This window comes from Spermophilus citellus (assembly GCF_964194105.1).
Source record: "Spermophilus citellus genome assembly, chromosome: 1".
In the NCBI taxonomy this organism is placed as follows: Eukaryota; Metazoa; Chordata; class Mammalia; order Rodentia; family Sciuridae; genus Spermophilus; species Spermophilus citellus.
The window spans coordinates 229,480,993-229,494,807 of NC_138182.1; the positions used below are offsets into that span (position 1 = coordinate 229,480,993).

Consider the following 13,815-nt stretch of genomic DNA (forward strand, 5'->3'; position numbering starts at 1 on the left):
TGAAAACACAAGTAGAATAGCCATCTATAAGCCAAAGAGACAGGCCTAGAACAGATCTCTGCCTTATCACACCTGGAAGAAATCAAAGCTGCCATCATCTCAATTTCAGAACAGTGAAAAAATAAATCTGTGTTTAAGCCATCTAGTCTCTGGTACTTATTGTTATAGTAGCCCTAGCAAACTAAAACATTAGTCTATGCTGTTGTCAAATATGTAGTAGAAAGGATTCAGAGTACAGCTTAAAAATTATTTTCCAAATTTCCCATGCATCCCAACTTTTACTTCTTCCATCACCACTTTCTATCCCTTCAATACTATAACACTGTTAGTGTGGATAATTTATATATAAACAAAAGCCTCAATTCTGTATGCATTCAGTTTTATTTAAAGGACTACTTATCTGCAAACAAAAAAAATTTTAATTTGATAAAAAGGGTATACTTATTTTTTGAAATAAAAATAAGTATACCCTTTTTATCAAATTAAAAAAAAAAAGAACAGAAGAATTTTGGAGGGAAAAAACCCCCAAAACTTAATATACCTCAAATATAAAGAACTTCAAGGTACTTAATTTAGGCAAAATTAAGTACTTTAAGAGGAGTATGGATTTCTGCTTCTGGGCAAGATGAAGTAAAAAGGGACTGAATTTATTCAAGCACAAAACTAAAAAACTGAATAATATATGTAAAACAATGTTTCTATTCTTTTTTCTGGTGGTACTGGGGATCGAACCTGGGGTTGCTCTACCAATGAGCTACACTGCCAGTCCTTTTATTTTTATTTACTCTAATTACTTATACATCCCAGTCCTTTTTTTTTTTAATTTTAAAATAGGATATCACTAATTTGCCAAGTCTGATCTTTAAACTTGCTATGCCTCCTGTCTCAGCCTCCTGAGTTGCTGGGATTACAGGTGTGCAGCACCACACCTGGTCAAACAATGGTTTTTAAGACATTGGATATTAGGCAATAAATGACAGTGATCCCTAAGAGAAGGGAAACAAAAGATGTGAGCTCTATGATTGTTCCAGCTCATTGACCTGGGAGTTTCTAGGCTATAGAATAAGAATAGGGAACCCAAGGAAGAGGCCAGTAGACTCCTGAGATGAGGAGATAGAGCTGAAAGTCCAAACAAACAAAGGTAACTAGAGCTTCTCAAGGAGAGTACTGTAGAGGAGAAAGCTACACAGAAAGAACATTAAACATCAGGAGGTTTCCTTTGAGTACTTGGCAGAATACTGAGAGCACATGCAAATTAAAGAACCACAGAAGCTAGAACCTTCCAAAAGGATTCCAGGTAACAGTATTCAAAACTAATGTGGTGGTAGAGAAAAGTACCTGTTCCTGCAAGGCAGACTGGGAAACCTCCTAATTCAAAAGAAACTGGTTGGAAAACTCAGAAAAGTCTTACCTTAGTAATGAAGAGAAATAAAAATATATTACTGAAAAGTTGTGATGCTACACATAAAGTACTTAAAGGTAGACTATAAACAATATATAATTAATATACAAACTGCAAACCCTAAAGTAGCCACTAAAATAACAAAATTATAGCTAAGAGGCTAACAAAGGAGATTAATGTCATTATAAAAAAAATTAAAAGGGGGGAAAAGGGAACTAAAAATACAAAAAGAATTTGAATTCAGAGTGTGTGTGTGTGTGTGTGTGTGTGTGTGTGTATATATATATATATATATATATATACTTTTAGTAAGACCAAGAAATAAAACCGCCAAATGACCTAGTCATACTAGCAATAAATTTAATACTAGTTACTATTACAATGAAAAGTAGTTTATTTTTGTTTCCACAGTAAATCAAGAGAAAAATTGAAGGACATGTCCACTGACATTAGCAATATCTTCAGGACTACCAAAGGAAAAGTAACTTTAAATCTCAAATTAAAAATTAAATGATGAGAACTGGGGTTGTAGCTCAGTGGTAGAGCACTTGCCTAGCATGTGTAAGGCACTGGGTTTGATCTTTAGCACCACATAAAAATAAATAAATAAAACAAAGGTATTGTGTCCATCTACAACAACAAAAGGTAAAAAAAGTTAACGGATGAACCACCCTATTTTCTTTTTTTTCAAACAAAAATTCACTAAAACTATTTTTAAATGTATATATAATGAAGAAGGTTTCTTCTATGAGAAAAAAGGGCAGATGAAGAGACATGAAAGGAGAGCGAAGGACGAACAAGAGAGAGAGGAGCATAGAAAGAGAAAGGAATCAATTGATACTAGATCTAAAGAATTTAATGTATGCTTGTGTCCTCTAAGATTCATCAAGGGGTAAATTTATTAGACATAATAATGTAAATGCTCCATATTATAAGAGACCAGATACTATTTTTTAATTGAATAAAGAGAATCACTTAAAAATGTTCCAGAGTATCTGGTATGGATGACCAGAAATGTATTGGAACATGTTATTAGAGTACTCAAGTTACATTAATGCTGAGATCAGTTACACTGGGAGTTTGCAGCAAAAGTGACTATAATCACTTTTATTACTTAAAGACATTCATTCTCCAAGTAAAAATAGTGGTAATAGCCTAATTAACCTTTATCCCTTTGAAGTTCATCCTTGGAGACAGCATCAGCACAGGCATCAAAGTACTTCTGGAGAGTATCAACTTGTCTACATAGGATGTCTCTAAAGGTTTCCATTTCAGCCAATTTCTCCCGTAAACTGTGGCCTTTCTGCAAGACACAAGAAGGGAGGCAGTGTAATTCAAGTGAAACAAAACTGGACTGACTTTATTTGGTCTATGGTACTTCATCAACATTTAAAGTCTGTACCTTATCACTAAAGGAATGGATAAAGAATGCTACCAAGTTCAAGGTCATACTTCTAGGAATAGGCTTGAAGCTGATTAATCTAGTGACTTGATAATGATAAACCTGTAGCAAATAAGGTAATAATGTGTGACAACTTGCACGGGGGATTGAAGCCAGGGACATTCTACCACTGAGCCACATGCCTAGCCCTTTTGATTTTTTATTTTGTGATGTTGCTAAGGTGCAGAGGCTGGTCTTGACCTTGTGATCCTTCTGCTTTGACCTCTTGAGTTGCTGGGATCACAAGTGTGCACCACCATGCTTAGCTGTAATATAACATTTTAATATTTTCAAATTAGACATTGTGAGGAGAAACTGACAGACTTGGAAATGGTAAAAAATATTCCTGGATATACTTGCACAGTATTTGTGAGAGTCATTTAGGAAACCCTGATGACATCTGATCATGTGAAAGTTTTTGCCCGTCATTGCATTTGAGCTATTTTACAATTCTTTTAATAAAAAACTGAGTAATGTATGTGATTCCACAAAGACCCAAAGGAACTCTGTCCTGCACAGAGGTGATGATTTCATCTGTGTATATTAATCAGTTTTGCACTAGCAAATTCATTTCAGTATTCTTTAGATTCTCCTTTGAAACAATTTTAAAATTAATGTCTTAGCTCATTAACACATTAAAAAAAACTTATATATGTTCATTTTGAGTCATGATTTTACTCCTTAAAATTATTCTATAAAAATCCAAATTACATGGTAGAAAAATTCTTAAAAAAAACCTATCAATTAAATTAAACTCACAACATCCAATACTAAAGTAAAGTTATGTTGCCTCAACTTAAAACATTCATAAACTCAAACCTTGAATGAAGAGGTGGATGTTGCAGAATAGCCACTTGCTCCAGACACCAGTGATACCATTGAGCCATGTCGACGCAAGCTCGATTCAGATCCATATCCTGATTCAGTCTAAAAAGGAAATGAAGTACATGAAAAGATTTTAAATAAAAAATTAAGAGAAGACAAAGAAATCAACAAGGTTATTATAACAACAGTGAGCAGTTTAGATTCATACAATAGTCCACTGATGTTAAGAAATTCCTTTTAATACCTAATTATCATTTAATTTAGAAATTTACTGAATAAATACCACATGTTGGGCTAGGAGGCTAAAAGAGTGTTTAAAATATGAAATAAAGCAGTGTTTAATAATAGTCTCTTTCCTACTAGTAACTATGAAAAAAGTCAATTTCACAGATTTCAAGTAAAAAAGGGGTTACCAGAGACTGAGAGAGGAATGGCATCAGTATTCCATAGGCATAGTTTCAGCTAGGGAAGAGAAAATGTTCTGGAGATGCAAGGTAGTGATGGCTGAACAATCATGTTAACGTACTTAGTGCCACAGACTGTATACTTAAAATGGATTAAGTAGTTATTTTACATTATGTATATTTTATTGTAATTTTAAAAAATGAATAGGATAAGACAAAAAAGATAATAGGAAAACTTCCAACCCTATTTCTTTATAGATAATAAGGCAGTTATCCTGACAGCTCAACTATCACTGCCTACTTTTCCTATTACATCAGCAGTTTGTCTCTTTATTTTCAACCATTCTTTCTTTTCTTCTTCTTCTTCTTCTTTTTTTTTTTTTGTACTAAAGATTGAACCCAGAGGAGCTCTACCATTGAGCTTCATCTCCAGTCCTTTTAATTTTGAGACAGGTCTTGTTAAGTTGCCCAGCTGGCCTCAAACTTGCAATCCTGCCTCAGCTTCCTGAGTTTCTGGGATTACAGGGTTGTGGCACCCTGCTCAGCTATTTTCAACCATTCTTAACACATTACAGTTAAAGGATTTAACAATAAATTGTAATTATATTTTATAATTACTACTTGACTTAGATCTTTCTGGAAGCAGACTGCATCTTTTTCATTTTTGTAGCCACCTTCATAGTTCATGGCACAAAGAAAATTTCAATTTTGTGAGTCTATTAAAGCCTTCACACCATGGAACCAACTGGGACTTTCAGGTGAGTAGGTATAGATTTAGTGCTGTGATAATATATTTCATTTTAAAGGAACTGGTATATTTCATTTCATCCATTTGATATTTTACTTTTCTTAATACAAATGCAGTACTAATCAAGATAAAGGAATTAAATGTTTGGAAAAAAATGGCTTTCTTGAACCTGAAATCAAGTATTCTGGATCTTTGATGCTTTCTACTGTTACTGTTAAAAAGTAGAGTGAATCAAATGCTTCTGTGGAGCTGGCATGATGGCATACCCCTATAATCCCAGTGACTCGGGAAGCTGAGGCAGGAGGATTGCAAGTTGGAGGTCAGTCTGGATAACTTAGCAAAACCCCTCTCAAAAAGAAAAAAAAAAAAGGGGTTGTAACTCAGTGGTAGAACACTGCTGGCTTCAATCCCCAGTATGCAAAAGAAAAAAAATGCTCCTGTGGAAAAATCAAGGTATTTATATTATATCATTTAACAGAATATCATGTTTGTTAATTTAAATAGGGCCAGGTGTAGTGGCACATACATGTAATCCCAGTGGCTCAGGAGGCTGAGGCGCTGAGCAACTCTGTGAGACCCCATTTCTAAATAAAATACAAAATAGGGCTGGGGATATGGCTCAGTAGTCGAATGCCCCTGAGTTCAATCCCTGGTGGTACCAAAAAAAAAAAAAAAGATTTTAAGTAGGCATTTATATTTAACAAGTTTTCCTTCATTTGAACGGGAAAAAAAATCCCTGTTTCTATGTTTCTCAAACATTCAAAACTTTTAATAATAGAGATCAGTTCAGAAAATGAAGGAAGAAAAAGACTACATTGTGTAAAATTTTAGTTACAGTCACTAAAGTTAAGAGGTAAAACAACATCTAATTACTTTTGGTACCAAACTTATAGCAACAATTAGAAACTGTTTTTTTGGTACCAGGAATTGCACTCAGGGGCACTTGACTGCTGAGCCACATCCCTGGCCCTTTTTTGTATTTTATTTAGAGACAGGATCTCATTGAGTTGCTTAGCACCTCGCTTTTGATAAGACTGGCTTTGAAATCATGATCCTATTGCTTCAGCCTCCCAAGCCACTGGGATTTCCTGGCGCACGCCACTGTGCCCGGCTAGAAACTGTTTTAAGCTTACTTCATTCTCAAAATTAAGATTATAAAACATTAAAATTATATACAATGTGTTTTCTGTGGAAAACATATAAAGCACGGGATGTCAGAGAAAAATTACAGATAAGATAAATGCCCCAAACTTCCCTATCAGGCTATTATGAGATAAATAAAATGTCCCAGAGTTCTTTTCTTTTTTTTGCGGGGGGGGGGGAGTTATAACAAAGATTTAAACAGGTTTATTTTACCACTGAACTACATCCTTAGCCTTTTTGCTTTTTATTTTGAGACAAGGTCCCACTAAGTTGCTTAGGGCTTTGCTAAACTGCTGAGGCTGGTCTTGAACTTGTAATCCTCCTATCTCAGCCTCTTGAGATGCTGGAATTATAGACATGTGCCACCATACCCAACTCACAGTTCTTTAAATAGTCTGCCTTTTTCTGTTACCTCAGAACTCTAGTAGCCATGGTCATCATAAAGTTTGGTTCCTGCCACCATTAAGTGCCTCAAAGTTATTAAGAACTAGAATCATATACTTCATAAGTTCATTTAAATGTAAGAAAGAAAATGAAAAAGAAAAGCAAAGACCAATGGGAAAAGAACAGAGGTTAGAAGTAGTAGCAACAATGGCAAGAAACCGAAAAGAGGAATGAGACCCTGAAGATACAATAGTGACACAGTCTCAAAGCTTGAGCAAAGTTGCTGCCACCTGCTAGCATCAATAAGAAGGCTCTGATGAAGAAGAAAAAGAACAGGGAGGGGAAGAAAAAGAAAAAAGGCAGAGGATGTGCAAAGGAAGAAGAGGCATCCATAATGAAAAGAGCAATACAGCTCATGAAAAAGAAATGGCTATCATTAGGCAAAGACACTAGAAATTTATCCCTGTGAAAATGAACAGCCTCTTAAAATTCAACTTTTAGCACACACCAGGCACCAAAGTAGAACTGTGACACTTTGATGATGCTTGCTTATAACCAATTCTATCTACAAAAGGTATCTCTAATTATGTAAGATTAGATGGAATCAAACCTCTTCTCCAAGATTTACATCATTCCACATGCCCCCTACCTGCTGCATACTGGAGGTTCAACCCAGGAGCTTTTACCACTGAGCTTGTCTCCAGCCCTTTTGGTTTTTTATTTTGAGAAAGGGTCTCATTAAATTGCCCAGGCTAGCTGTGAACTTGCAATCCTCCTGCCTTGGTGTCTTGAGTAGTTGGGATTAAAGCTGGATGCGCACGCATCACTATACCTAGCCACCACTCCACATCTTAATGCAAAGCAGTACCTTAGGGATAAAGTAAAATAAGTTATTTTGGTGGTTAGAAAACTATTAATAGAAGGACAAGGCATGAATTCACAATAAGTGGGAGTGCTGAGGAAGAATAGAGGTTCTTTGGTGAGACAGAGGAGAGTGAAGGGAGGGGAGGGGAGGGGGCATAGGGGTAGGAAGACTAGTAGAATGAATTGGACATTATTACCCTATGTGCATATATGATTACACAACCAAATCTGAGAAGTTATACTTCATTTATGTATGATGTGTCAAAATGCATTCTACTGTCATGTATAACAAATTAAAAATGACAAAACATGAACTTAGTTGTATGTACATTATACTTCAAGAAAATTGATTTTAAAAGGTAAAGCTAATGTATGATAAAACAGAGCAAACCAGGTGCAGTGAAAGCACTGATTATTAAAGTGGTACCAAGAAAACTGTAGGGGTATAGAGTATACTTGTTAAAACTCAAACTGTGCAGTTAAAATAGGTACATTTTAAGAATGTAAATTATATTCCAATAAGATTGATAAAGAAAAAAGTAAGCATATTTCAATATCATAGAATTGTACCAAAGGGAATTCTAATTACAGCAACTGTACTGTTCACACACAAAAAATGACTTCATATCAAATAATGAGACTCTGAAAGTCCTAGAGCCAACGTGTCATGCTAGGTCTTTCACCTTAAATGGCTCTGGTTATTTTGTCCCCTTTCCTTTCACAATAATGCTAACTTGGTAAGTGTAGCATTGCTACATTTTGTCTTTGGGTTTGGTAAAGTTTTCCTGCTACATTTAAACTTAGAGGACTGCAATTAGAAATAGGAAGAATGTTAGTAACAGATGACAAATATACAGAATTTCAGTATCTCAGATACCTATGTGTAACTCATTTCTAAATAGAATTAAACTGAATTACCTATCTAAATACACCTCTGGACATCTTATTGAAAAATACTTAAAATCCAACAATTTGAAATTTAAATCCAAATGCCTACCATCTTCATTTACTTACTCATATAAATGAGTCTTTAGAACAGGTAAAAACTTTTTTTTTTTTTTTTTTTTTTTTTGGTACTGGAGATTGAACTCCAGGGGCACTCAACCACTGAGCCACATCCCCAGCCCTATTTTTGTATTTATTTAAAGACAGGGTCTCACTGAGTTGCTTATTAGCGCCTCACTATTTCCTGAGGCTGACTTTGAACTCAAAATCTCCTGCCTCAGGCTCCTAAGCTGCTGGGATTTTACAGGTGTGCACCTCTTGATTATTTTAAAGGTCTAAAGTAATATGAACATTGAAGCTTTATTAACTATTTTTCTTTTGCCTTACAACTTCTTCTATTTTTCTATTTAGACTATTTCAAAATAGGTAACAACTTACAACAAAAACATGATAAACAAAAGTCCGTTTATAGCAATACCGCTGCAATACATGTTAAGTAATAGATAATAAATGTTTATATTGTGAATAGTTCACTTAACTATCTCTAACCAATTTCATTTAAGTAAACTTCATGATAAATTGTAGAAATCATTCCAAAGAAAAAGAAAATACACATCACTCATGAATCCCAACTCTATTGTTATTCAGTATAAATAATGAAGACTCATTGCTTTTTAATATAATTTTAGTTTATAATAAAAGTGAGTCACAGAAAAATAGTCTCATTATATTAAAGAAATACATTAAATTGACTGACCTTCTTATATATGACCCAGTTCTAAATTTGTTTTGGATTTCTCTCAAAAATCAAATTTATCATCAAAGATATGTTTTTTTTTTTAAAGATAGAGTGAGAGAGGAGAGAGAGCGAGAGAGAGAATTTTTTAATATTTATTTTTTAGTTATCGGCGGACACACAACATCTTTGTTTGTATGTGGTGCTTAGGATCGAACCCGGGCCGCACGCCTGCCAGGCGAGCGCGCTACCGCTTGAGCCACATCCCCAGCCCCATCAAAGATATGTTAAACAACAATAACAACAACAACAACAACTTTGACATGGGGGCAAAAATAAATTCAAAAGAAAAGTTAGTGAACTATTTTGAAAAGCAGCAATGCTTGACACATCTATTTTGGCTTTCCAAGATGCTGACCTTGAAAGAACAACACTCATTTGAATTTGTTTTTTTGAGTGTAGAATGGAGTGAGGGAAGAATGAATGAAAATGGGAAGAAATTACTTTATGACACTGCTAAATGTTCTTAAAAATTGTAACATACTTTGGGCTGGGGTTGTGGCTGAGTGGTAGAGCACTTGCCTAGCATGTTTGAGGCACTGGGTTTGATTCTTAGCACCACATATAAATAAGTAAAATAAAGATCCATTGACAACTAAAAAAAATTTGTAATTAATATACTTTCAAAATCTCATTGGTACAATTTTAGGAGTAATATTTTAAAAGCACGCTTTATTATTTTTTTTAAATCCCACTCACTGATCCACAAGAAGTTGCTCTCATTCACAACTTCCAATCACTGAGAGAATATTTTGAAAAACATTAAATTCTACCCAAAATTAATAATCTGGAATTCAACAATAGTTACCACAAGAATGTTTTTCCCTTTCAAATAAATCTGCCTTAAGATCCCTCATACAAATTGTTTTGCAAAAAAAAAAAAAAAAAAAATTCTTTCTCAAATTTGCTAGTGTTTGTAAGTAGTGCTCCTGAACACATTTGGCATAAACCTAAAATGCCATTTTGGTTCAATGAAAATTTACTGAAATAATCTCACACAGAACAAGGTTTACTTCTAAATGCCACAATGAGACTATACCTTTGTTATATTAAAACACTTCATTTAAAAAGAAAAAAGAGAAGGGATCTTTTGGCCAGTAGAGGGAGTCAGTAGCATTTTTCAAATGTTTGCTTGGAAAACAGATACAAAGGTTACTACTGGTCAATGTACAATAGTAACCTTTGGATTAATTCCTTGTGTAAACCTTTATTCTGTATACCTTTACGTTTTAAGAACATTTAAAAGTATTTATAAGTTACATCATACAAAGTAATGAATATAATAAGATAGCAGAAATGTGTAAAAACTAATTTGAAAAAACTCCTTTGAGTCACAACTAATCATATTTAATCATACGGAAGATAAATATTACCATTTTGCACAGTCTGTTCATCAGTCCACGTACACCCTAAAAGAAGTTGTATAAGATACAGCAAAAAGGTTGACTTTTTAATTTTTTAAAATAGCACCTTTTGAAATATTTATTTTTTCCTAGTAACAATCTCTAGCAAGAAGCAAAGCAAGGAAATTGAGAAAGAAATTAAGTAACTTCCTCATGGTGTCAGAAATTACTGAGTTATTAGTGACATAGTTCCTCTTTCCCCCCATCCTGCCCAAAGTACACTACAGGTAAACATTATTAAATATCACCATAAAAAAAATAGTAACCTTTGGACTAATTCCTTTGTGTAAACCTTTATTCTGTATACCTTTATGTTTTAAGAACATTTAAAAGTATTTATAAGTTACATCATACAAAGTAATGAATATAATAAGATAGCAGAAATGTGTAAAAACTAATTTGAACTACAAATGCCCCTCCAAAAAGAACTACAAATGCCCAAACACAATATGGTACTAAAGAAGTAGAGGAGTCATAGCAGCTGCCCTTCTTCTCCATGATTTCAAACCTTTCTTTCTTGCACTTGTAATTTAGGACTTTTGATTCTATAATGTATTTATTTCTATATCTACAGGGTGGGAGAATTAAAGTAGGCTTATCAGAGAGCTCTTAAGTCCACGCTATTTACCAAAAGCTGTTTAAGAACCCAATCTAGGGCTGGGATTGTGGCTCAATGGTAGAGTGCTCACCTAGCACGTGCAAGGCCCTGGGTTTGATCCTCAGCACCACATAAAATAAATAAATAAATAAAATAAAGGTATTGTGTACAACTACAACCAAAAACATTATATATATATATATATATACACATATATACGTTTTATATATATATGTTAATATACATTTTATATAATATATAAAACAACCCAATCTATAGCATAAAAGGTAAACCTGCTTTGATACTCTGAAATTATTTTTTATTTTCCTCCCAGTACTTGGGGTTAAACCCAGGAACCCAGGAGCACTCTGCCACCAGCTACATCCCTTTTTTAATTTTTTTGAGATGGTGTCTTGTTAAGCTGCAGAGGCTGGCCTCAAACTTGTGATAGTCTTGCCTCAGCTTCCTGGGTAACTGGAATTACAGGTATAAGTCACTTTGCCTAACTCATCTTTTTTTTTTTTTTTTTAATCTGCCTTAAAGGGAGTCTAGAGGTCTTATTCTCTTAGTGACAGTAAAATGAATTGTGATAAACAACTAGATAAATAAAAACAAGGTCTTTAAAAAGAAGTGTAGTAAACATATCCCCACTCTAGCATTAAAAACAAATTCTAAAAGGGAGATTTTTTTATTTGTTTCGCTTTCAGAGAAAAGCTAATAAAATACTTGAGTAATTTAAAATGTCTATTTTATATATTAATTCATGAACACTACTCTGGAAACTATAAAAACATAAACAAGAGTAAAAGCTAATATTTACTTTGCACCAGACATGATACTAAATGCTTTAAGAGCATTATCTCACTTAATTCTATTTTAATAGCTTATGTGAGATAGGAATATACTGTTATACTCATTTTATAGGTGGTGTTGTGTAATATCTTCTGAATCACACAACTATGAAATAAGGAAACTGGAATTCAATTCCAGATTTAAATGTCAATGACATTAACCATTAAGTTATGCTGCCTCCATAACTAGACTGTGCTTCTACTTCTCTCAAATCCTTTTTTCACTCTTCCCATTAATATTTCCTACTTTGGGTCACTGAGTATCTCATTTGGATTAATCTTCCTAGTGCAGAGTAGTTCTTTAAAAATAGACATTTAATTCTTTCACTTCTTATTTTAAATCCTGTTCAGCTCCCAATTTCTCCTGTAATCAATTGCATACATTACTTATAAGGAAGGTCTTGTTAGAGGCAGAAATACAACTAAATTATCAGCCTTTATATTATTTACTATACAATATTTAAAATATGTTGCATCAGTGTTGCTATAATGGTCTTTTGTTCTAGCATGTAGTTGTTGTAAGAAGACATTACTTGTTCTAAAATACTGGAACTATCTTAACCATTAAACTACCTTAACCATTTCTAAGCACAGAGTTTGGTAGTTTTATGTATGTCCACATGTTGTGCAACTGATCTACAGAACTTTCTCATCATACAAAACTGAAACTACATCCATTAAACAACTATTCATTTCTCACTTCTCCCAGTCCTTGGCAAACACTATTCTACTTTCTATCTCTATGAATTTATTATATAAGAAGAATCATACAGTTATTTGTTGTTTTGTGACTGGTTTATTTCACTTAGCATATCAAGCTTCATTTACATTGTTAATATATTGCAAAATTTCCTTCCTTTTTAAGGCTAATATTCCATTATTTGGATATACCACATTTTGCTTATTTAATTCATGCACTGACGTATACTTGGGTTGTTTCCATGTTTTAACTATTGTGAAAAATGCTCCTACGAACATGGGTGTACAAACATATCTTCAAGAATCTTCTGATTCTATTGGCTTTATATCCAGAAAATTAAGTGCTGGTAATTCTCTTGTAATTTTTTGAGGAATTGCCACACTGTTTTTTTTAACAGTGGCTTTATTATTTTACATTTCTACCTACAGCACGTAAGGTTCCAGTTCTTCCAGATGTTTGCCAACACTACTTTTCTTTTTTGGATAGCAGCCAAATGGGTGTGAGATAGTGGAGTTTTAATTTGCAATTCCCTAATGACTAGTGATGTTGAGTTATCTGTGTGTGCTTATTGGCCACTTATTTATCTTCTTTGAAGAAATGACTATGTAAGTCTGTTTCATTTTTAAATTTTTTTTAATGCTTAAGCTTTAGAACTTCTAAAATAGGATATGGACATTAATTTCTTATCAAATAGATGATCTGCAAATATTTTCTCCCATTCTGAGGTTTTCCTTTTTGTTTTTGTTGTAGAATTTTTTTTCATGTAATCCAGTTTGTCTATTTTTTTCTTTTGTTGCCTTAGACTCTGGTGTCATATCCAATAAATGACTGCCAAACCCAATGCTGTACTACTTTTGACCTATTTTCTTCGAAGGGTGTATTGTTTTAGGTCTTACCTTTAGATCTTTGATTCGTTTTGAGTTAATTTTTGTATATAGTGTGAAGCAAGGTCCAACTTCACTCTTTTGAATGTGCACCTCCAGTTTTCCTAGCACTATTTGTTGAAAAGTCTATCCTTTTTCCTGTTAAATGGTCTTGGAATCCTTGACCCAAATAATTTGATTATACACTGTAGATTTTATTTCTGGGCTCTCTTATTTCACTACCCTGGTCCACATATGTATTTATTACAGTATCAAACTGTTTTGGTTACTGTGACTTTATAGTAAGTTTGAAAACCAGAAGTTTAAGTCTTCAACCACTGATCTTTTTCAAGACTTTTTGGGTATTTGGGGTTCAGATTACACATGAATTTTACAATAGGGTTTTCTGTTTCTGCAAAAAAGTCATTAGAAATTTGACTGGCAATGC

General features: G+C 33.6%; 1 protein-coding gene across 2 annotated transcripts in view; it reads right to left on the reverse strand.

The window, feature by feature from the left end:
- Window positions 1-13,815, reverse strand: part of CERT1 (ceramide transporter 1) — a 111,265-nt gene that overhangs the window by 51,173 nt on the left and 46,277 nt on the right. For both annotated transcript variants that reach the window (XM_081286495.1, XM_081286494.1), the window contains exons 4-5: window positions 3,663-3,770; window positions 2,567-2,705 (exon numbers count right to left, since the gene is read on the reverse strand). In XM_081286495.1, coding sequence (XP_081142621.1) covers window positions 2,567-2,705; window positions 3,663-3,770 — 247 coding nt within the window. The remainder of the gene's footprint in view (window positions 1-2,566; window positions 2,706-3,662; window positions 3,771-13,815) is intronic.